The 22,745-nt window shown below is 39.5% G+C and overlaps 1 protein-coding gene across 2 annotated transcripts in view; it reads right to left on the minus strand.

Moving 5' to 3' along the window:
• The window catches only part of LOC111158484 (tetratricopeptide repeat domain 27), a 176,648-nt gene that overhangs the window by 71,686 nt on the left and 82,217 nt on the right, over positions 1 to 22,745 (minus strand). For both annotated transcript variants that reach the window (XM_022520527.1, XM_022520528.1), the window contains exons 11-12: positions 12,629 to 12,724; positions 8,014 to 8,136 (exon numbers count right to left, since the gene is read on the minus strand). In XM_022520527.1, coding sequence (XP_022376235.1) covers positions 8,014 to 8,136; positions 12,629 to 12,724 — 219 coding nt within the window. The remainder of the gene's footprint in view (positions 1 to 8,013; positions 8,137 to 12,628; positions 12,725 to 22,745) is intronic.

The raw sequence follows: 22,745 nt of genomic DNA on the forward strand, positions 1-22,745 counted from the left end.
TGATCTTTGTCTGTCAAATAAATAAATAAAATCTTAAAAAAAAAAAAGAATAAAACTACATTCCCAAACACAAAAAGGCATACATAATTGGGCAACTGGCTACAATTAAACTGGGTTGCTTATGGGAATCCTGTTAGCTGCAAACCCAGAAGACTATTTCTCTACCCAAATATACACACATATCTAGGCTGTTACAACAATCTGCTTTATTCTGTAACTGATTATTATTCTAATCATAACTAATTATTATTCTTAATACAATTTTGTGGCAATAACTACACCAAGTGAATCTCAGTATAAAATGACATCAGCTGAGGCTTCAGGAGAACCTATAGTTATGGTTGAATTCACGCTCCCCCTCCTGATAATGGCACTGGTAAGCCACGCTGCTTAGAGCAAGGGTGCCACACTCAAATGCCCAGAGATTCTTGCCAGTTTTTGAGATTATGAAGCAGGCTGGGGAGTGAGCCCATAAAAGATGGAGCCACTGCTGAACTCCACCCACGTAGTACAATAATGTGGGAACATGGCCTCGTGTTTCCACATTGTTTGATTCTTTAAGAGAAGCCAAACAAAATACTTCTAGCAATGTCAGATTTAGGGTATTAACCTTCCACCTTTAGCGGACAGCAAGTGCGCGTTCTCCTGCCCTGAGAGCATTTAGGGGCCGTTAGTTAGAAAGGCAGTCCAAACGCGAGCACTGCTCATAAACGTAGGACTCTGAGCAAGGTAACTAATATCTTGAGAGTCTGTTCTTCATTTGTGCCTCACCTACAAGAATGAGGTGTGAAATCCCCTAACTTTTGTCCAGCGCACAGTAAGCCCTAAGCAAATGTTTGTGTTCTTCCTCAACTCTCTCCATTGGAAAACCAGATTAGAAAGTAAGATGCCTGAGGTTTCACTGCCAGAAAGACAGAAGTAAACAGAAACAGCTTCTAGGGATATTACAATTTTCTGTAAATAGTCACGTTGGTCGACTGTGTATAGTTCCTCCCACAGAAGAAATGCTGTTGTCAACTGCTGAGTGGAGTGATTATGTACCTGAGTCAAGAGGACTAAAGGAAGTGAGGTCAAAGGGGAAAGCTTCTGATCACTACAAAGTTAAAGTTAAATTTTTCCGCATAAGCTAATTTTAACTAAACATTAGTTTTTTTTATGAAAGTGTGGAGAGAATCATGGGAGGAGATCCTAGAGATCTCAGAGAAAAAATCTGTACAAGATGCAAACTGAGTGGACTACTGCTTTAGAGAAGGACAGCAGAGGGAGAAATATTTAGCTCTCAATATGATGGCCAGATAGAATGTGGAATCTGGACATAATTCCATCTTAGCACCTGCTCTATTATACTAAAATATTCTATTCATGTGGATCTGTAGTATCAGGTTATAAGCTCCTTGGAGGTAAGTTCTGTCTCTTACTTCTCTTTGGTATACCACTGCTGAGCACACAGCAGGTACTCTATAAATGTTGGATAAATTCAACTGAAAATCACACTAAAGTCACAAAGGGCTACTCGTGTTTCCTAAGGATCTTCAGATTCTAAAGACATAAAACATTCTTCCCATTGGGAATAGAGGGAGAACTCCTTCAGGGGACATGACCCAGCTGACATCAATACTGAGGATGACTAAGACAGGACATACCTAACAACAAGTTAGTTCTAGTGAACAGAGAGGTCATAAAGCAGAACCTGAATTTCACAGCCCTTATAACCCAAGTGGTCATACCTAGGAAATGGTCGCACCTAGGAAATGACTTGTTAGGACTAAGAACATTGAGAAACAACTTTTTTTACCGATATGTGTAAAAATGAAGTTCAATCTCTGGTGAAAAGGGAGATAAAACAGTTCAGGAAAAGTATTCATCCTCCAGTCAGAGCAATCATCAAAACCAAGTGCCCTTGTTGTCTGTGATGTATGCCCTGATTTTGTGAATGAGCGAAAGTCATTAATAACTAGAATGTGTGACAAGAGTGGCCTGGCCTTCATCTGATGTGACGTCTGCTCAGTAGAGAGAGACTATGAGCAGCAACCAGAAGGAGCCCTCCTGGCAAAGAGTGGAGGCAGGAAATGAGCTCTAGACCCAGATACGGTGCTAACTACAATGAGTGTCTTTGAGGACTGCAGAAATGAAAGCATCAGGCTGAATGGCTAGGGGCTTGTTCCGAGAGGATGGAAAAAAGGCAGGCTAAGAATTTAAGGTCCCTCTAGTAGTCAGATCTGGCCACTTGACAACAGCTTTAGGTTTTAAAAAGTGTGTTTGTGTGATTGTGTGCATACAACTCAAACAACTTAGGGTGTCATTTATTCTAGTCTTCTCCCCAGTGGCCGAGCAAAAATGCATCCTGATGTTTGCAATTATAGAGGCTGGCTCCCAAAGACAGGCAGAATGGGGGCGCCTAGGTGGCTCAGTCGGTTAAGCGTCCGACTCTTTGATTTCCGCTCAGGTCATGATCTCAGGGTCGGGAGATCAAACTCCGCACTGGGTGTGGAGTCTGCTTAAGATTCCCTCTCCTAGCAGAATGGCAGTTGGCTCCTCATCTAAATTCTGGTCCTATAAGCAGTAAATGAGAGGTGAAAAGCGCAGAACCCTTTATCCCACCCCAGTAATTCGCCACCCAGTAACCTTCTTCTGTGTGGCAGTGCCTGGTCCTATCTACTCTCTCACTGAGCCAAGGGCTCACTAATTGCTTTTTACATTTATGTGTCTGACAATACCACATTCTGGCTTGATTTTCCAAAGGGAACTTGCCAACATAAATACTCCAGGTCCAAGATAAAACAGAATAATTAAAAACAGGCCTAGTTATCCAATTAGCTGCTCATCTCCTAGTTGCATTACCAAGTGACAGAGTATATTTTGCCTCTTTTTCTCATTCAAGTGGGCACAACAACAGGTTTTGGCTTAAAAACTGAACATCTAATTTCTTTTTTTTTTTTTTTTTTTTAAGATTTATTGTGTGAGAGAGAGAATGTATGCATATTAGTGAGGGGGGAGTGCAGAGGGAGAGGGAACGAGAATCTCAAGCAGACTCTGCACTGAGCATGGAGCCCAAAGAGGGGCCCAGTCTAACAACCCTGAGATCAAGACCTGAGCTGATACCAGGAGTCCGCCACTCAACTGACATGCCACCCAGGCGCCCCTCAAACATCTAATTTCCAAGGGATGAACAACAGTCCCAATGAGAGGCAGGTATGGAGAAAAGAGTGTAAGTTTAAGAGAAAATGAAGGTCTAAGCTCCGATTTCAAAATGTGCCACTTACTAAGGCTAATCAGAAAATGGTAAAAACAATTCAGACTTTGTATGTTGTTACATTAAAGAGATTATTAGAGTAAAAGATTAAAATGGGAGGGGAGAGATCTCTTAATTTGTTTTTAGAGAGAGAATACATGGCAGGAGTTGGAGAAGTTTCTTTTGTCATATATAAAGTGCAAAGGGAGTATCTACTTGGAGATTTGCTTCAGTGCAATAACTATTCATAATGAAAGACTACAGGTCATTTAGCAAATATTTTGAAGACTTACCATGTGCCACGCCTGTGCTACGTGTTGGGGAGACCTCTGTAAGTACTATAGCTTATATACTATATAAAATAGCTTACAGTTTATTAAGTGAAGTAAGTCAGCAAATGGGACATCACAGTAGTTTGGGTGCCACAGGAGCATAGGGAAACACCCCAAATCTGAGAGGGAGGTAGCCGGGAAAGGTCACTATGGAAAGTAATCACCAAAGAAAAACTTGAAGAATAAGTAGGAGTGAGCTGTAGGACAAGTTCTGGACAGGCAATAGCACATACAAAGGTCCTGAGGTGAAGCAATGCTGCAAAGTCAAGAAATTATAAGTAGTTTCAATCTTGTGGAAATTTAACACAACCTCAATGAGCAAGTACTAAGGGGGATGAAGCAGAGATAAAAGAGTAAGGGGATAATGCAGTTAGCAGGGTAAGCAGGAGTCAGATCATCCAGTGGTCTGTAAACCATCCACGCTAAAGAGCTTAATCCTGGAGACAAAGGGAATTACTGAAGAGTGGGAAAGACCTGATCAGATTTATTTTTCAGGAGGATCACTCTGACTGCAGTGTGGGAAAAGAGTGTGGGAAATCTTTTACATCACATAAACAAACTAATTTAGAAGAATCCTTCGCCTAGGTGCCTGGATGACTCATTCGATCAGTTCAGCATTTGACTCGTAGTTTCGGCTCAGGTCATGATCTCAGGGTTCTGGGATGGAGTCTGAGTCAGGCTCCATGCTCCTCGAGGAGTCTGCTTGAGAATTTCTCTCTCTCCCTCTCCCCCTATCCCTCCCCCCAGCTTATATGCTCTTGCTCTCTCTAAAATAAATTAATTTAAAAAAAAAAAAAAGGAAACCAGGGTGCCTGAGTGGCTCAGTCATTAAGCATCTACCTTCAGCTCAGGTCTCCTGGGATCCAGCTCCACATCAGGCTCCCTGCTCGGCGGGAAGCCTGCTTCTCCCTCTACTGCTCCCCCTGCTTGTGTTCCCTCTCTCGCTGTCTCTCTCTGTCAAATTAATAATAAAATCTTAAAAAAAAAAAAAAAAGAAAAGAAACCTCCCTCCCACCTCCCCCCAAAACCCAAACCAACTGCTAAAAGAATCTCAACTGTTTTAGAAATAAAACATTTACTTGTAACGTAAAGGAAAAATTTTAAAGAGCTAATAGCTACAATGATCTGCAAACACAGCAAAATAAAAGATAAAGCTATGTAATCTCAGGTAAGCTTGTTTGCTAGGAACAAGAGAAAAAAAAGAGAGGTCCTCCCCCTCACCATTCCACTCCTTTCATGCCTACCTCCCGCAGGCAGTTCATACCAGCTCAATCTTTGTCTTTCATTTGGGGACCAAATTTGTGCACCAAAACAAGAATTTGTCCATAGGCTTGGGGAAAGTGCTAGAAGTGTGCCAGATAACTTTAAAAAACTAAATGCTAACAGATGAGAACCAGTTCTGATCCCAAGGTCAAGCAAAATTAATCGAAGCTATTTTGCCAATGGTCATTAAATAATGAGAATTTCTGTTAAGTAGCGATGAAATTAGAAAGTCTGAGACCCTACAGTAATAGGGTGCAAGCACCAGAACACAATAATTAGAATTAGATACTTTCTTGAATTTGCCTCTTAAAAATAAATTATGCCATTAAGCACTAAATGCAAGGATTAAAATTTCACAAACTTCTAGTTAAATCAAATGTGGTGACAACTACTGGCACATGACCAAATACTAGAAGAATCTCAGCTGTTTTAGAAATAAAACATTTGCTTTCAGCTTGAAGCAAAACTTTTTAGGGTCTCTGGTTAAACTAATCTGCAAATATAGCATAAGAATAACAGGTAAGGGAAGTCTTTTATGTGATAAATGAAATGCTTAATCAACCCTTAAAATAAAAAATTGGGGGGATGTTTGGCTGAAACTCACAAAAGACTTTAAGACTAGGTAAATGACTACACATTCCTAAAAATTAAGATAAGAAAATTTTCTAGAATAATTAGAAACATGGAAATCAATCATTTTCATAAGACAATGCTTAGAAGATCATGTGCCAATTAAAAAAACAGGAATACTACAACTACTTTAGAGGACAGAGTCAAATCTATTCTTTGAAAGGGATCGATTCCTTACTTTTTTCTTCTGCAATTAGAGAAAATCTCAGCTTTCCACCCTTTCTAAAAATAATTACATAAATTTAGTATTTCAAGACATGCTTGGGAGCTTGGGATTTAACAACTTAATTATTTCAAAAATCACTATTTCCAAAACTACTGTAATTTTATATATAATGCATTTATTTAGTGACCAGTGTAAAGGACTAGCATAGTGAAGAATGCCACAATGGGAAACACATCAGACTGAAAATCAAGACACTCATTCACCCACTTATTCCTTTGTTAAGCAGCCGAATCCTGCTTTAGTGCCAAGCTTACAGACACTAAAAAAAAAAAAAAAAAAAAAAAAAATTAAATCCTCAAAGAAACATAATACTATATTTCATCAAATTTGGGACACTATCAATCATGAGACAAACTTCTAACTAATAAAGAAAAAAATGTTTTCAAATAAATGATGACATAATGCCTTGAATGAATCACATCAGCATCTTGTTGCTTTGATATTTTTAAATTCTAATCTGAAAGTCTGGTAATTTTTCCTGCCTTTAATACATTGCTTGACATTTTAAATGGCAACCTTTTTTTATATATGTGTGTATATATATATATATATATATATATACACACACACACACACACATCTCTCTACAAAACACAGCTTCATCTACTAGGGGTGTCCTTTCTTGGCTCCCATAAAGCACTTAGTTGTTATTTTTGAAGAAAAGCAAATGAAATTGTGATGATTTCCCTAAAGACAAATGCTTACTTCACAAATACAAATTTACATCTCTCTACTTTGTTTCTGTCCTTTTCTGTGTATTCAGTGACTTTTTTGTTACAATGCCAAATCATAATAAAATCTTTCATGAAGATATTCTAAATGGCAATTATATCTACCATATGTAGCAATGATACCAGGTACATAACTGTTGAAACGACGACACTAAACAGAACTGGGACAAGTGTGGACAAGCACAGGCAATGACAACTGGTCCACATGGCCACCTGACAACCAGCAATTGATAGATACCATTAAGTGTGAGATACATTCCAAATTCAGAGTGAAAAAAATGTATCTTAGAGTCACAGCAGTGAGAGCAGCCAACACACGTGGAGTGCTGTGAGGAAAGGACCATTCTACCTACTTGACAGATGTTACAAAATGAAAACCTGTACAGAGGTAGATGAGGAAACTGAGTCATGGGGAGAGGGGGGCAGGCAGGGGTAAGTTGCCCAATACCACAAAGCTAGCACGTGGCAAGGCTAGCAAGGGGCCTCTGGAGCTAATAATCAGGAACCGGCTTTGTGACCTGAGGCAAATCTCTAGAGATGCCTGTCCTTATTGCCAAATGGAGGGAGCTGGAACAGATGATTACGGAGTTCTTTCCCGGGGTTAAAATATTAAAATTCTATAATCTTCTACAGTAAAACTTTATTCCCATGCTGGCTTCTCCTTACACTAATACAATGCAAACCTTCACTGCCATAAGTGATTAGTGAAAGGAATGTAACTTTTACTACTGGTCTAAAATAAGACAGACTTAGGAAGGTATTTCAAAAACAGACACACATGTACTTGTACCACTATTTCTTTTTTTTAGAGAGATGGTAAAAAGTTGACTATAGAAATAAATGAGCCAATGTGTGGGTTTTACTCTGCTTGTGTACTACACTTATGATAGAAATTGAGTCATTTCAAAATTTAATCCAAAATTAACATATGACTTCAATGTGTCAGTTTCAACAGACACTCACAAGGCAGAACTCCTTATTCTTTGAAAAATTTTTTCATTTATGATGGGGAAAAAACCAACAAATTAATAACAGATATAAATATTGCAACATTTTTCCTCTTGAGCCAATTTAAGGGTGGAATTAAATGTGCATTACACACTTGACAACTCTTCTGCCCTAAGGAGGGTGGGGGGGCCACAACCTTGAGATTTCCTTCTAAAGACCCACCCAACTGCTCTCCCTCCTAGGTAACCCTCCCTTCAACCCCACAAACTCTGATCATGGGGCAACCCAGTGATGCTTAAAATCATTCATAATATTTCACGTTGAAATTGTCCTCAGGAAGAGAGTTAGCAAAGGAAAGAGATCAAAATACAGAGTCTTTAACACTGCCATTATTCAACCCCAAACAACATACATCATATCAGTTTCGGCCTGCTTTTCTCTTTTACCTATACACGTACATGTATACTTATAAAATTATTTGCCCCAACAAAAATCAGAGAAAACATTAAAAAGATTTCTGGCGGAAAAAGTGAAAAAAAGAGAAAGTAAGTGAACTACCAGCAAAAGTGGGCTTAGAAAAACAGAGCAAGCGAGAGAGATGCCCCAAAATAGAAGGCTCTTCTCAGTGCTCAGAGTATTCCTATTACATACCTTCCCGTGCTGCCCAGCTCTCTCGTAACAAATGACAACATCCTCCCACATTTCTAGCTTCTCAAATATCTGAAGGGCTGAACTCGTGCATCCCAGTTCAAAGAGAAAACTTGCAAGTTGGCGCTAGAAGAATCAAGTTAAAATAATGAACATTTCTTTATGTAAAGAAATTCCTGTTTCACTTGTGGGTGTGCTAACCTGCCATTTTAAGGGTCTCTTACTGTAATAAACACATCATTTCTACAATTTGACCTCAACTAATTAGAAATTTGCAATGATTCAATCTTTACCTTTACTTTAGCAAGTTTCTTTATACAGGGTAAGGAATTTAAAAAAACTCTAATATAGGAACTTTTCAAAACACTCAATGTATCAATTTTTTCCTAAGAACTCAGAAGAACTTAAAAGGCAAAGAAAATCAGCATTTCTTTCTTACCTGCAGATTCTGTGACCATCTCTGAATTGTAAAGCTGAGATGCAATAAATCAACTTTAAAAACTCTAGTTAGAATGCCTGGTATCAAAAAGATAAGAGTTGGTGGGGACGTGGAGAAAAGGGAACCCTCATGCACTGTTGGTGCGAATGTCAGCTGGTGCAGCCACCATGGAAAACAATATGGAGGGTCCTCAAAAAATTAAAAATAGAACTACTGAGTGATCCAGCAATTCCACTTCTGGGCATTTATTCAAAATAAAAATATTCACTTGAAAAAATATCTTCAACCCCATGTTCGTTATAGCATTATTTACAATAACTGAGACGTGGAAGCAGCCTAAGTATCCACCAAAGGATGAATGGATAAAGAAACTGTAGTCTGTGCATACACACAACACGCAACACACACACACACACACACACACACACACACACACACACGAGTATTACTCAGCCATAAAAGAGAATGAAATCTTACCATCTGTGACAATACAGATGGACCTGGTAGGCTTATGCTAAGTGAAATAAATCAGATGGAGAAAAACAGAGTATGATCTGACTTACATGAGGAATCTAAAAAAGTCAAACTCAAGAAACGGAGTGGCTGCCAGAGGTTGAGGGGTAGTAGTGAGAGAAATGCGTGAAGATGGTCAAAAAATATAAATTTCCTATCATAAGAAAGTTCTGAGGATATAATATACATCCTGATGACTACAGTTAACGATACTGAATTATATACTTAAAGATGCTAAGAACATAGATCTTAAAAATTCTCATCACAAGAAAAAAAATCTGTAATTATGTGAGGAGATGGATATTAAGTAAACTCACTGTGGTGACCATTTCACAATATACAGATATATCAAACTATTATGTTGTACACATAAAATTAATACAATGTTATATGCCAGTTATATCTCAAACTGGGAAAAAATGAGATTGAACTCAAACAATAAAAACTCTAAGCAGTTGACATAAATGATAGAAATCTATACATTAGCACTTGTGTACTTTATTCATGAAAGCATCTCTGGGTCTTCCCACTCAGATCTACCTGGATTTATTTAGAATACATTCCAAAAAACTTAACTACTTTATTTCCCAGACTTGGCAGATAAAAAAGGGGGCAAGTTGTGGTAAGGTTACTGAAAGTTAAACTATTAAAAAGTAAATATATGGGGCGCCTGGGTGGCTCGGTGGGTTAAAGCCTCTGCCTTCGGCTCAGGTCATGATCCCGGAGACCTGGGATTGAGCCCGGCGTCGGGCTCTCTGCTCAGTGGGGAGCCTGCTTCCTCCTCTCTCTCTGCCTGCCTCTCTGCCTACTTGTGATCTCTATCTGTCAAATAAATAAGTAAAATCTTAAAAAAAAAAAAAAAAGTAAATACACTATGGCTTATAAGTGGTCCATCCTGCAGGAATGGAAAAAAATACTAGAAAGGTTTAAAAAGTGAGGTTCAGAGTGGTTGGCTGGCTCAGTCAGTAGAGCATGTGACTCTTGATCTCAGGGTCATGAGTTCAAGCCCCACAATGGGTGAAGAGCTTACTTCAAAAAAAAAAGTAGGGGCGCCTGGGTGGCTCAGTGGGTTAAGCCTCTGCCTTCCGCTCAGATCACGATCTCAGGGTCCTGGGATTGAGTCCTGCATCAGGCTCTCTGCTCAGCGGGGAGCCTGCTTCCCCCTCTCTCTCTGCCTGCCTCTCTGCATACCTGTGATCTCTCTCTCTCTGTCAAATAAATAAATAAAATATTAAAAAAAAAAAGTAGGTAAAGTTCTTGTATAATGCATGGAGAATGCATGGAGAAAGCATTTTATATTAGTGGAGAATGAATTGTTTTCTGTTAAATTTTACTGCTCTTTCAAAATTCAGTACATATTTAAGAGTTAAGAAGCCAAAGGATATGGAAAATCTAGGTTGACAAAATTAGAAAGTAAAACAAAATATATCTGAAAGTTATAAGCTAATATATATTTTTTAAATAAATAAAGGGAATGATCTACTTCTTCAGTATGCCATGGATCTGGGGGTATTTGGCTATTTTAAGTTATTTGTACATTTTAAAAAACTGAACATAGCACATGGGAGCTGGAATAAACCTTAGTACTCACATGGTAAGTAGTTTAATCTTTTCATTTAATAGATGAGGAAAGTTATGGCATCTATGATATTAGGGCTAGCTAGAGGTATTCTCTTTTTATGATAAATTACGCTACTACACTCCTATTTTTATCTTTAAAAATAATACATAAAGATATGGTCATTCCCTATAATGAAAGAAACAAACAATTTAAATTGTTAATGAAAGAGGATGTTTATCTAACTGCCTAAAGATCCTAAAATCCACAGCTTCCTAAACATATAAACATTTTGCCTAAATTCTATTTGAATAGTATTTAGTTTTCCTAATGCTTCTGTACAGAGATAGACTGAAAGCTATACCCTCAACATACATGTTTGTCATAATAATAGCTCAGAATCTGAGATGCTGATCCTCCACAAACCACACAGGACAAGGCACTTAATTTCATAGATCAGGGTCAAAAACATACCAAAAAGTTCCAGCTGTTAACACCTTCTTGATAAAGGTAGTCCTTTTGAGATAATATAACAAAGCTTTTCATTTGCCTGTTATATTGAGACTCCTTCAATAAAGTGAATTCTAATGTGTAATAAATCCCCTACTTTACTCTATGCTTAAGAATATGACATACTCAGGGCACCTGGGTGGCTCAGTGGGGTAAGCCTCTGCTTTCCACCCAGGTCATAATCTCAGGGTCCTGGGATTGAGCCCGACATCAGGCTCTCTGCTCAGCAGGGAGCCTGCTTCCCCCTCTCTCTCTGCCTGCTGCTCTGGCTTCTTGTGATCTCTCTCTCTGTCAAATAAATAAATAAAATCTTTAAAAAAAAAAAAGAAAAAGAAAAAGAAAATGACATACTCAAAGAAATCTAACAAAGAAATGTAACAATGGGGATTCAGAGTCATTGAACAGTGGGTTGGCATATATAATTCTAAATCACTACCTAGGTGTGTACTCCACGAGAAAGGACAGGAAGCTGGCTGAAATGACAATAGTTACTAAATCATCTAGAAATTTCTGCCTGTCACCATTTCACTCCACTTAACCTCTCAGTATCACAGCTTCCTCAACTATAAAATGGGGATATTTCACACAATTGTTGCAATAAAATAAGATAATGTGTGCAAAAGGCAGAACAAAATGCATGCGTCATACTAAGTATACAGTCAAAGCTGGTTGTCATTAGCTGACATAATTACAGCCCAATGAAGAGCTAAGGAAAGGAGGGAAACTAGACTAAAAGTTGGGAAACCAGAGATCTACTTCATGAACAGCTATGTGATCAACATTGGAAAAGTGTCGTTAATTGCCCTGGGCCTCAGTTTTCTTCTCAGTAATACTAAGAAACTGGACCTGGTATCTAAGTTGCCTTCAGGACCAGAAAGTTTACAAAATAGGGAGGCCACACCCATAACACAGGGACCTGAATCTCTATCCCAGTATGGAGCCTTAGGAGCTACACTAGGTATTCTCACATCTCAGAAAAAGAAAGGTAGTCAAGGGTTATCTCACCAGATAGAGCAAGAAACAAACGCTTTAAGTTCTTTTTGTCAACAACTTGGTTAAAAGGTTCATTCTCAAGCAGGAGGTCCTAACCAGCTTTTACATATAAAGTTATTTCAAAAATGAAAGTTTCTGTGGTTCTCTCACTACTTAATTTCAAGGATTCTATTTAATCTTGTCTTTAATTCCTTAAAGAAAAAATTTTTAAAGATTTTATTTATTTATTTGACAGAGAGAGACAGAGCAAGAGAGGGAACACAAGCAGGGGGAGCTGGAGAAGGAGAAGCAGGCTCTCCACTGAGCAGGGAGCCCACTGCAGGGCTCCATCCCCGGACCCTGGGATCATGACCTGAGCCAAAGGCAGACACCCAATGACTGAGCCACCCAGGGTGGCTTAATAATGTTTTAAAAGTTTAATATCACTTTAACCAAAGGAGCATTTTGAAGTAATTGGCAATCCCTAGCTAGATACTTTTGTTCTTTTCACTGAAATATTTGAAAACGCCAACATAAACTGAAAAATCATTCCTTTCTAATGTACTTAACTTTCTTTCAAAAGCAAAGTAGTTTCCATACCCAATGACAAACAGCAAGAAAAATACCTGAATGGCCCAGTGAGGGGGTACTTGACAGCAATAGAAAATCTTCAGACGTTCCAGTACAGATGTAGTCTTATCTTCAAACTGGTCTGCAAGAGCCTTAAGAGGATACAGCATAATCAGAATCCATATGTGTAATAAACTTTTTAAAAGACTTTATTTATTTGACAAAGAGAGAGAGAGAGCACAAGCATGGAGAGCAGCAGGCAGAGGGAGAAGCAGGCTTTCCACTGAGCAGGGAGCCTGATGTGGGGCTTGATCCCAGGACCCCAGGACCATGACCTGAGCCAAAGGCAGATGCTTAACTGACTGGGCCACCCAGGTGCCCCCACAAATCACTTTGATGAGGTGATGAAATGTGTGAATTTTTTCTTAAATTTCTTCAAACATATAAAAAACTTTAAGATTAACCAACATTAACATGAACGTGTACATTAAAGATTTATCCAGAGTATAGTTTTTAAAACTAAGACCTCCTATAATGACGCACTCAAAGAACTAGGCTTAATTAACTAGGATTTTTACTTTTTCTACGAAAAACTGTTCTTTAGCCTATTTCACAACCATAATTCACTCTGACAATGGCACTTGCTAATATAAATCAGAGAAAAATTATATGAAGAATTTCATTTAGGACTATCATCTCCGGAATAAAATGAAAGCAAAAGATGGGTTGGTCTTTTTGGTCACAGAGGGCAAGTTTTCATCCTCTTCAGCAACAGAGCTCTAAGGCAGGACATTCATTCACACAAGACCATTCTTGAGCTATAGTGGACAGCTACAAGCTGCATGCACTCAAGAGGCCTTCTGCTGTACTGCAATACCTACACTGAATAACTGAATTTCTGGAGCTACATCAGGAAGCAGATCATTAAGACCAAGATGGCAGACTGTGAGAAAAGTTACCAAGGCCAACTACAACGTCAAAGGCTGGCACCATCCAGCGGTCAAATGATCGGTCATCAGAACAGCTCATATATTCAGCATCAGCGTGAATGCAGCCACACTCTGGAGTTTCTAAGCAAATGCATGGACAATGGCCCCGTTACCCTGATCGTCTTCACCTGACTTTTATACAAATTTTTTAAGATTTTATTTATTTATTTGACAGAGAGAGATCACAAGTAGACGGAGAGGCAGGCAGAGAGAAAGAGAGAGAGAGAGGGAAGCAGGCTCCCTGCCGAGCAGAGAGCCTGATGCGGGACTCGATCCCAGGACCCTGAGATCATGACCTGAGCCGAAGGCAGCGGCTTAACCCACTGAGCCACCCAGGCGCCCTTCACCTGACTTTTAATATGTCACTTAGTTTATCGTAAGTATATATATTTTGTCTGACATATACTTAGATCTTCTCTCAACTATGAATTATCATGACCTTTTCTGCATAACGCAATACTCAAATTTTCTTTTTTTTTTTTTTGTGCCAGTTGACTAGTTTTCACAAGGCTTATCTTAGGAGGATTTCATGGTAACGAGAGGTCAGTGTTAATCTTCTGAGGTCATTGCACATAGTGTGGTCATGTAGGAGAAGGTCCTTGTATTTGAGGACGAGAAGCACCGTGTTGGCAACTTACTTTCTAATACTTTAGGATACCAAAAAACAGTTGCAGTGCACTTACAACTTTTCTATAGGTTTGATATTGTCTCAAATTTTTATGAATTTGTAAAATTTATAGAACCTCAAAAAAAAAGTAAGAGAGACCAAGTCTAACTTCCTCAGAAGAAAGAAACCAACAAGAGTCTAACATATCCCAGTATAAACCCAAGACAAGGAGATCAGTTTCTAAGCAGGGAAACTGCTCCCAAATTGGAGGTTTTCTATATTTTACTAGGTGGGAGATACATTTGTTAGCCTAAGAATATCCTGTAGAATGAGAGAATATTCATTACATCACTTCTTTGACAATGCAAGATGTTATTCAATCAAGTCCGTCAGAACAAACTGAGACATAACCAGACTCTTAAACCATATTGGTCAAAATATTTTTAAACTTTCTGGCCTTACTTCAGAGAAACTTAATAGTAAAAAGGTTGCATGCTTCTGCCCAAAGCTGTTTAGTTGTAAGAGGGAGAGAAGAAAAACTTCTGGCTGAATACATATGGTTATAATACATAAATAAAAGGTTCACAGAATTAATTCATCAACAGGGGGGCAAATTTTTCCTTTTATCTGTTTTTTTTTTCTTAAAAAGAAAACCAATGCTTATTTAATAACAATAATACAAGCCCAAATCAACATCATAACACCTACTTCTATGAAACCCTAATTACATGAAAAATACTTTATTTTCAAACAAAACTCATGTTGCTTGCTGTAGGTACTGCTTCTAGCTAAAACAGGCCAAGTGCTCAACCAAAACTTCCTAATATATTAATGGCCAGATGATCTCAGAGTATCTAAGTATCTCTGATATTCTCAGATACTCCCCAAAATCACAAAGACCACAGGAGAGAGAGCAGAAAACCAACACTTACCTGAGCTGGATACCATGAATAAGCCCCTGCACGAGTACAGTCACGCTTCATAGGAATGTGATTAGGCCGTAAGTATGTAATGACTATGACAGAATTCTCACCTATTTTCACTCCTGCACAAAATATACTTTCTTCCTACTTTAAGTCTGACAGCCACCTAAATAAGATCTACCTACCCATAAAATTAGGAACATTAAATTAATATACAAAAGAAAGGGATGATGGGGTGCTGCTGTGTGCCTATAACCTCTACTGAATTCAAAGGACTCTTTTCTATTTGCTAATTCACTACAAAGACAGGGACGTCTTTACAATACATCACTAGATTTCTTGGAGCAAGATTTTTTTTAGCAACTCATTCCGAAATAATTCCATTATATCTAAACAAACTGGAGTCCTTTGCAGGCATGGTAAATAATTCTACCGTATACAAATAGACTCAAGTGTTTTATAGGAAAAACCAGGCTAGTAAGGATAAGTGACCTGGATTCTGTTCTAGGTTTATCTCCAATAAGCAAGTTGTTAAACCACAATGGTACTCATCCGTGAAAGGATCATTGCGCTTCCAATGTTTGATGGGGATACGGCTCTATCAAAAGAGTGTTTTGTTTCATTTCAAGCATTTGAGGAGGTTTGTTGGTTAGCTAGAGGCATCATCAACTGAACACAAGTTTTCTTAGAGGTAAACTAAAGACCCAGATAGTTTGGAAGACAATGGTAGGACGGTCAGTACCAGGTGATGGGACTGAAGGAAAGCAGAGTCCCAGGTACTACTGTGTGGATCTATGTGCATGAACATGGACATGAACAGTGCACTCCGTGAGAAACTGGCCCTTTGCGAGCTTTCACATACTCCCAGAAATGTAGATAAATGGTCTCTAATGCAGCAGCCTACCCTTCTACCATTTTCTCTTTCCAGTTTCTAAATTCATGATTTTCATACCTGAAGGTCATAGGCCATCTGGTGAAAAGTTAAAATTGGTATGAGGAGGTGATCTTTAAGGAAAGGTGGCAATGCCAAAAATGGAGAGAGAGACAGACACACAAATATACCCTCAAACAACCATTAAGAATTGGATCATTGAGAACTGAAAGCAAGACAGTATTCTCCAGGAGGGTGATGAGATGTGGATGAATGGTAAAGATTATGAGTAAGGAGTGAGGAATGGTCTAGGGCCCTGTCCAGAGGAGGGGAAGAGCCAAGTCACAGAAAATTCACGTATACCTGCTGGGACAGACCAACGATGACTTCATGATGTATACATTTTTAAGATATGACACTGTAACTGAGTTTTGAGACTCCCTTTTAATGTATTTTCTCCCCAAATGCCACTTCAAAGCATTTATACTTTGAGTATCCTTTGAGAAGATGTACTTGTGCATACGGATTCCCTAATCTCATGCAAAAACCATTCTCAAACCTTTCAGGAGCCACAGTACCACAGGTCAGAAGATATTTTACAGAATAGGGAACAAAAGAATATGACCACAGAAAGCAATGATGTGTCCCGTCTTCTCACGGCTCTGTTTTCAGTAGGGAAAGAACTTCCACAAAAAGCTAGGGAAGATCAAGCCTACATTTTAAAATTAGCACATGGAGAATGATTTAGTATAGAAGGATAATTCTGAACAAGGTCTGGTATGATTTAGACCTTATTTATGTGTTCATATCTAAAAGTATGGCACACATATCTTCAAAAGAACAGAGCTAGTCCCTAAGGAACGACCCTTTGACTGAAGGCTATTCATTCTTGCTAGCGTGATATCAAAGTGTTTATCATCTTTCTGAAGAGCCAAGTAGAAATTAGCCGATAATCTAAAAGGTACGATTGATCATATGCCAAATCACCTTGCTTTGTTGTACAATCTCTGTGCATGTGTGTGTATGTGTATGTATGTGTATAAAGGAGGGTTGGATTTATTATAAAAATATGCACTTAATCAAATATATCTAACAGTTGGGCTGAATAGCTTCCTCTGACAAGAGTCTGCAGTCATTCAGCTATGATTTACAAACCCCTGATTCCAAGAAAGTTGCCAATAAGATCAAGGGGAATGAGAATTAGACCTATTACAAACAGTACGTATCGACAACACCATTAACCTATTGTTAGATCAACTGTACCTCAGGTATAGGAAACTGCAGCTCAGAGAAATAAAAATGACTTGTCCAAAGTCATAATGCTATGAAAAAAATAGCCTGCCTGATTCCAAAGACCAAGTTAACAGCTTTGTTAAAACCTTACCTTCTAACTAAGCATAAAATTATCAGAGCTGTGAGAACAAAAAGCACCTTCTCAGTGGTAAAATATCCAGAACTCCATAACTGGTTTTCTTCCCCCACAACTTAAATCCCATAACACAGGAGTCAAGGTATGGCCTGGTCAAGAACTTCACTTACTGTTTCCTGTTCTAGACACAGAAAAGAACTTAGTGGGTGGGCTGGTAGAATCTGGGTCTACTAATGGGGGCTAGGAGAACCCAGATGTCTTCTTCTATGATTCCAGAGCAAGTAGATGAACATAAAAAGGCAGTTCTGAAGGAAGCCCAGAGAGCCACCTGGGAGCACTCCCCATAGTCAGACCTTAGGTCAGCAGTTCTTAAACTATTCGGTTTCAGGATGACTTTAAACGCTTAGAAATTATGTGGGACTCCAAAGAGCTTTTGTTTATGTGAGCTATAATCTATCAATACTTACCATATTAGAAATTAAAACTGAGAAATAGTTAAATATTAGTTCATTTCAAAATAAAATAATAGATGCATTGTATTAACATAAATACGATGTTTTTAGGAAAAACAACTTTTTTAAGTCTTGAAAAAAATTGGCAATGTCTTACATTTTTGGACATCTCTTTAATGTCTCACATTTTAATAGATGACATCTGGATTCTCATACATGCTCCTATAATCAATCTGTGGCAATATGATATTTTGACTGAAGTCTAGGAAGAAAATGTGGCCTCATACGGCTATGTGGTTGGAACAGGTAAGAGTATGTTAACAGCTTTTTCAGTTAATTGTAGACACGATTCTTTGATACTACACCAAAATTCAAAACGTGGAGACTTCTTACCACTACTGCAATGTGGAATTTTAAGTCCTATCAATGAGGGGCGCCTGGGTGGCTCAGTAGGTTAAAGCCTCTGCCTTCGGCTCAGGTCATGATCCCAGGGTCCTGGCATTGAGCCCCACATCGGGTTCTCTGCTCAGCCGGGAGCCTGCTTCCTCCTCTCTCTCTCTCTGCCTGCCTCTCTGCCTACTTGTGGTCTCTGTCTGTCAAAGAAATAAATAAAAAATCTTTAATAAATAAATAAATAAATCCTATCAATGAACTTTTCTTTGTTATAGTAAAACCCACTGGTAAACAAAGAAACAAACAAAAAACCACTCCCTTGTCTACCTTGAACCTTCAATGGATCTTTTACAGACGCTTGATTTTTTAACATCCTGTATTAGTCATCTGGAAAATACACAGATCTTCCACATGTTGACATATTTCATATAATATTTAAAAATTATATGCCTTAATATCACCAACAATCTCAGGGGAAAACTCTTAACCAAATACCTAAAGTACTGGGAAACTGTCAAGTTTCATCGTTGCAGATACAAGTTTCCCAAAACTCATTTTTTTTTCCTTAAAAGCTCAAGATTTTATCATTGGTAACAAATTACAGTCACTTATTCTCCTTGAAGTGATGAGCTCATTTCATGGTTTGTTTTTCTGAGAAAATTTCTGCCAAATACCCAAGTTTGAATACCCTACACGTGTCAGTCGTTCTTTCAAGAAAAGAGAATGTTCTAAGAGCCAAGCAGGCAGCTCAGCTGTTTCCTAAGACAGCCACAGTACTTCAGCATGAGGCCCAAGTGTTTTCTTTTCTTTCTTTTTTTTTTTTTTACAGATTTTATTTCTTTGACAGACAGAGATCACAAGTAGGCAGAAAGGCAGGAAGAGAGAAAGGAAGGGAAGCAGGCTCCCTGCTAAGCAGAGAGCCCGATGCGGGGCTCGATCCCAGGACCCTGGGACCATGACCTGAGCTGAAGGCAGAGGCTTTAACCCACTGAACCACCCAGGCGCCCCGAGGCCCAAGTGTTTTCTAAGTGCTTCCCACTTCACCACATAGAATATTAGGAAAGATACAGTGTCAAGGGTAAAGACTTAATAACATAATATTTACTGCTTTGTCAAAGGCATCCATAAAGACAAATTTTTTTTTTTTTTTTTGGAAACTGACAGCGTGGCGGTGAAGCATATGATGACTCCCAGTATGGTTTGGAGCTCCCACCTTGATTCAGGTGAAGGGGCCAGAAGTCTGACGCCCCCCACCCTGACACACACTGCTTCTGCTGATTCAGCATGCACAGACTGTTAAGGTAAATAATATCCCTGTATTATTAGGGAGATGATTTTGACCTGCGGGTATTCTGAAATGATCTGGGGACCCCTAGAGTTCTACAAATCACCCTTTGAAAACTGCTGACTTAGAATTAGCAATGCGCTGTCTCGAATGCCATCCCCACATCTGCCCACCTCCAATTTTCTCCCCAAACTTCCCCTTGCTTAGTGTTTAAAGAAATACTTAATGGGGGGGGCAGCAAGGGGACAGGAAGAGAGAGAATCTCAAGCAGGCTCCACGCCCAGCACGGAGCCAACCCTGAGATCATGATCTGAGCTGAAATCACGAGTCTGATGCTTCACCAGCTGAGCCACCCAGGAGCCCCAGGAAATACTTAGAAGTTCTTTTTCATCATCTTTAAAAAATTAGGAAATGAGAACACAAGTCAGCCTGTTTATAATCTACAAGGATTGTGAGAGTGCAAAGGATAACATATTTGTAATTAAAACCTAAGTGGAAGTTTTAAACTCCAAGTATCACCTTTTCTAAGAAAGCTCAAGTAGTTAAGTTGAATGATAATTACACCCTACCTTCCTCAGTAGGTGTCAGGGCTAAGCTCCTGTTCCTCAGAGCTCAATGTCCATTGGCCCCAGACTCTGACAATAACACTCTCATCTAAGGTTCCTTCTGGTACATGGTCTCCTGTTAAATCACAACGCTGGCCTCCAGACCTTGTAAATGGCCTTTTAGCTCTGCTCTCTAAGCACTGGGATGTGAGACAGAAAAACATCTGGAGCTACTAAAGATGAAGAGCCGACCTCTGCCCGAGGCAGTCTGTCTCAGAAGCGCCCATAATCGCCGACCCTAAATCCCTGAGGGCTGGCTGCAGACCTGTATTTTTTTTTTAAATTTTATTTTTTATAAACATATATTTTTATCCCCAGGCGTACAGGTCTGTGAATCGCCAGGTTTACACACTTCACAGCACTCACCATAGCACATACCCTCCCCAATGTCAGTAATCCCATCCTCCCTCTCCCAACCCCCCTCCCCCCATCAATCCTCAGTTTGTTTTGTGAGATTAAGAGTCACTTATGGTTTGTCTCCCTCCCAATCCCATCTTGTTTCATTGACTCTTCTCCTACCCCCTTAACCCCCCATGTTGCATCTCCTCTCCCTCATATCAGGGAGATCATATGATAGTTGTCTTTCTCCGATTGACTTATTTCGTTAAGCATGATACCCTCTAGTTCCATCCACGTCGTCGCAAATGGCAAGATTTCATTTCTTTTGATGGCTGCATAGTATTCCATTGTGTATATATACCACATCTTCTTTATCCATTCGTCTGTTGATGGACATCTAGGTTCTTTCCATAGTTTGGCTATTGTAGACACTGCTGCTATAAACATTCAGGTGCACGTGCCCCTTCGGATCACTACGTTTGTATCTTTAGGGTAAATACCCAGCAGTGCAATTGCTGGGTCATAGGGTAGTTCTATTTTCAACATTTTGAGGAACCTCCATGCTGTTTTCCAGAGTGGTTGCACCAGCTTGCATTCCCACCAACTGCAGACCTATATTTTATTTTATTTTTTTTTTAAGATTATTTATTTATTTGACAGAGAGAGAGAGAGAGAGAGAGAGATCACAAGTAGGCAGAGAGGCAGGCAGAGAGGAGGAAGCAGGCTCCCTGCTGAGCAGAGAGCCCGATGCGGGGCTCGATCCCAGGACCCCGAGATCATGACCTGAGCCGAAGGCAGAGGCTTAACCCACTGAGCCACCCAGGCGCCCCTGCAGACCTGTATTTTAACAAGCACCTCAGAAGCGGTTCACATGCCCAGGCAATTTGGGAAATGTTGCATAAGGCTGTTAGGATGTGCACAGGGTATTCTCTGAGGGAAAACTGATGTGTCCGTTGAGTCAACCCAGTCCGACTCTGTCTACACAACTTAAACGTGTCCCTGCCTGGAATCAAACCAGAGTTATCGTTTAGTGTCGCTTTTGGGAGCTGGCGTCCTTTCTTCCATCCCTTTACTCAAGTTCCTTTGCTTTTACCTATTTTTTACATTTCCATAACTGTCTAGGGTTTTTAATCTCTGTTTTTACTGTTAGTAATAAAGTCCATTTTATGCATATATCACTTGTCCCATTCTTCATTCCACTTATCTATGAACTAACCAGTGCCTATTTTGTACAAAACAATTACGAAGCAACCCATATCCTGGTTTTAGCCTCTCAGCCCTCAGGGCAGCAGCCCCTTTGCTCGGCCTTGGCAAAAGCCCCTTCTCGCCTGTCTGTGTGTTCTCCTCCGTCCCGGCACCTCATCCAAGAGTGAGCATTCCATTTCCTTCCCCATCCACCTAAACTGCTGGCCTTGAGAGGGAGAATTCTGCAACCCAAGCCTTTCTCACAAAAGCCTGTATTCACTGCTTCCTACCTGTGTTCATGCAATTCCTTTCCTCTAGATGATGCCAGGTCTTATACTGATCTTTTGTCTTTTTTACGCCAGTTCTCATAGCTTCCTTGGAACACTGTAGCATGATGGATTAACTTGGAAAGCACGGATTTCAAAATCCAAGGGAGACCTGGTTTGAATTCTAGCCCAGCTACAAGACCTTAGGTAAGTCACTTAAAATCTCTGTCCTTCATTTCTCTCACTAGTAAACATATAGATAATGCCTACATGCTAGGATTATTTGGCACCCGGCAGATAAGCGGTCAGTAAACAGTCGTAACTATGCACAATTCTAAATAAACAGTAGTTAGCCGTAATCATTCCAACATATAAAAGCACAGTAACAGTCACACAAGCAAATCCTAGTACACTTTTCAGTAACTCTCAAATGCTGCAAATGGTGACTAACGCAGGTGAAGTTCAGAGCTAGAATGGACATGTTGTCAACTTCCGGCTTTTTAAAAAACTCAAAGGCATGTCTCAGTATATTAAAGGTGAAGCACTGTAATTACCCCAAAGTTTTTCAATTTTCCAGATTGTAATGATGGCTTTTAGTGAGTCATATGAAGGATCATACTGCTATTATCATATGATCATACCAGTCAAGATTTATTGAGGGTTTACTATGTACCAGGCACTATTCCAAGTGTTTCACAAACGTTAACTCTTCTAATCGTTCCATGTGTGTGTGCGGCAGGCACTACTTACTGCTCTCTTCGTTCCACAGACAGGAGGAGGGAAGCACAGAGGCTAGGGGCCTTAACCTTGGGTACGTTATGTGATCTCTCTTTCCCCCTTGGATTGTAAGGTCTGTGGACAACGGAAGCTGGTACTTTTCAGAAAACAG

The sequence above is a fragment of the Enhydra lutris genome, unplaced genomic scaffold, assembly GCF_002288905.1.
Source record: "Enhydra lutris kenyoni isolate GAN:26980312 unplaced genomic scaffold, ASM228890v2 scaffoldscaffold59, whole genome shotgun sequence".
NCBI classification, from domain to species: domain Eukaryota; kingdom Metazoa; phylum Chordata; class Mammalia; order Carnivora; family Mustelidae; genus Enhydra; species Enhydra lutris.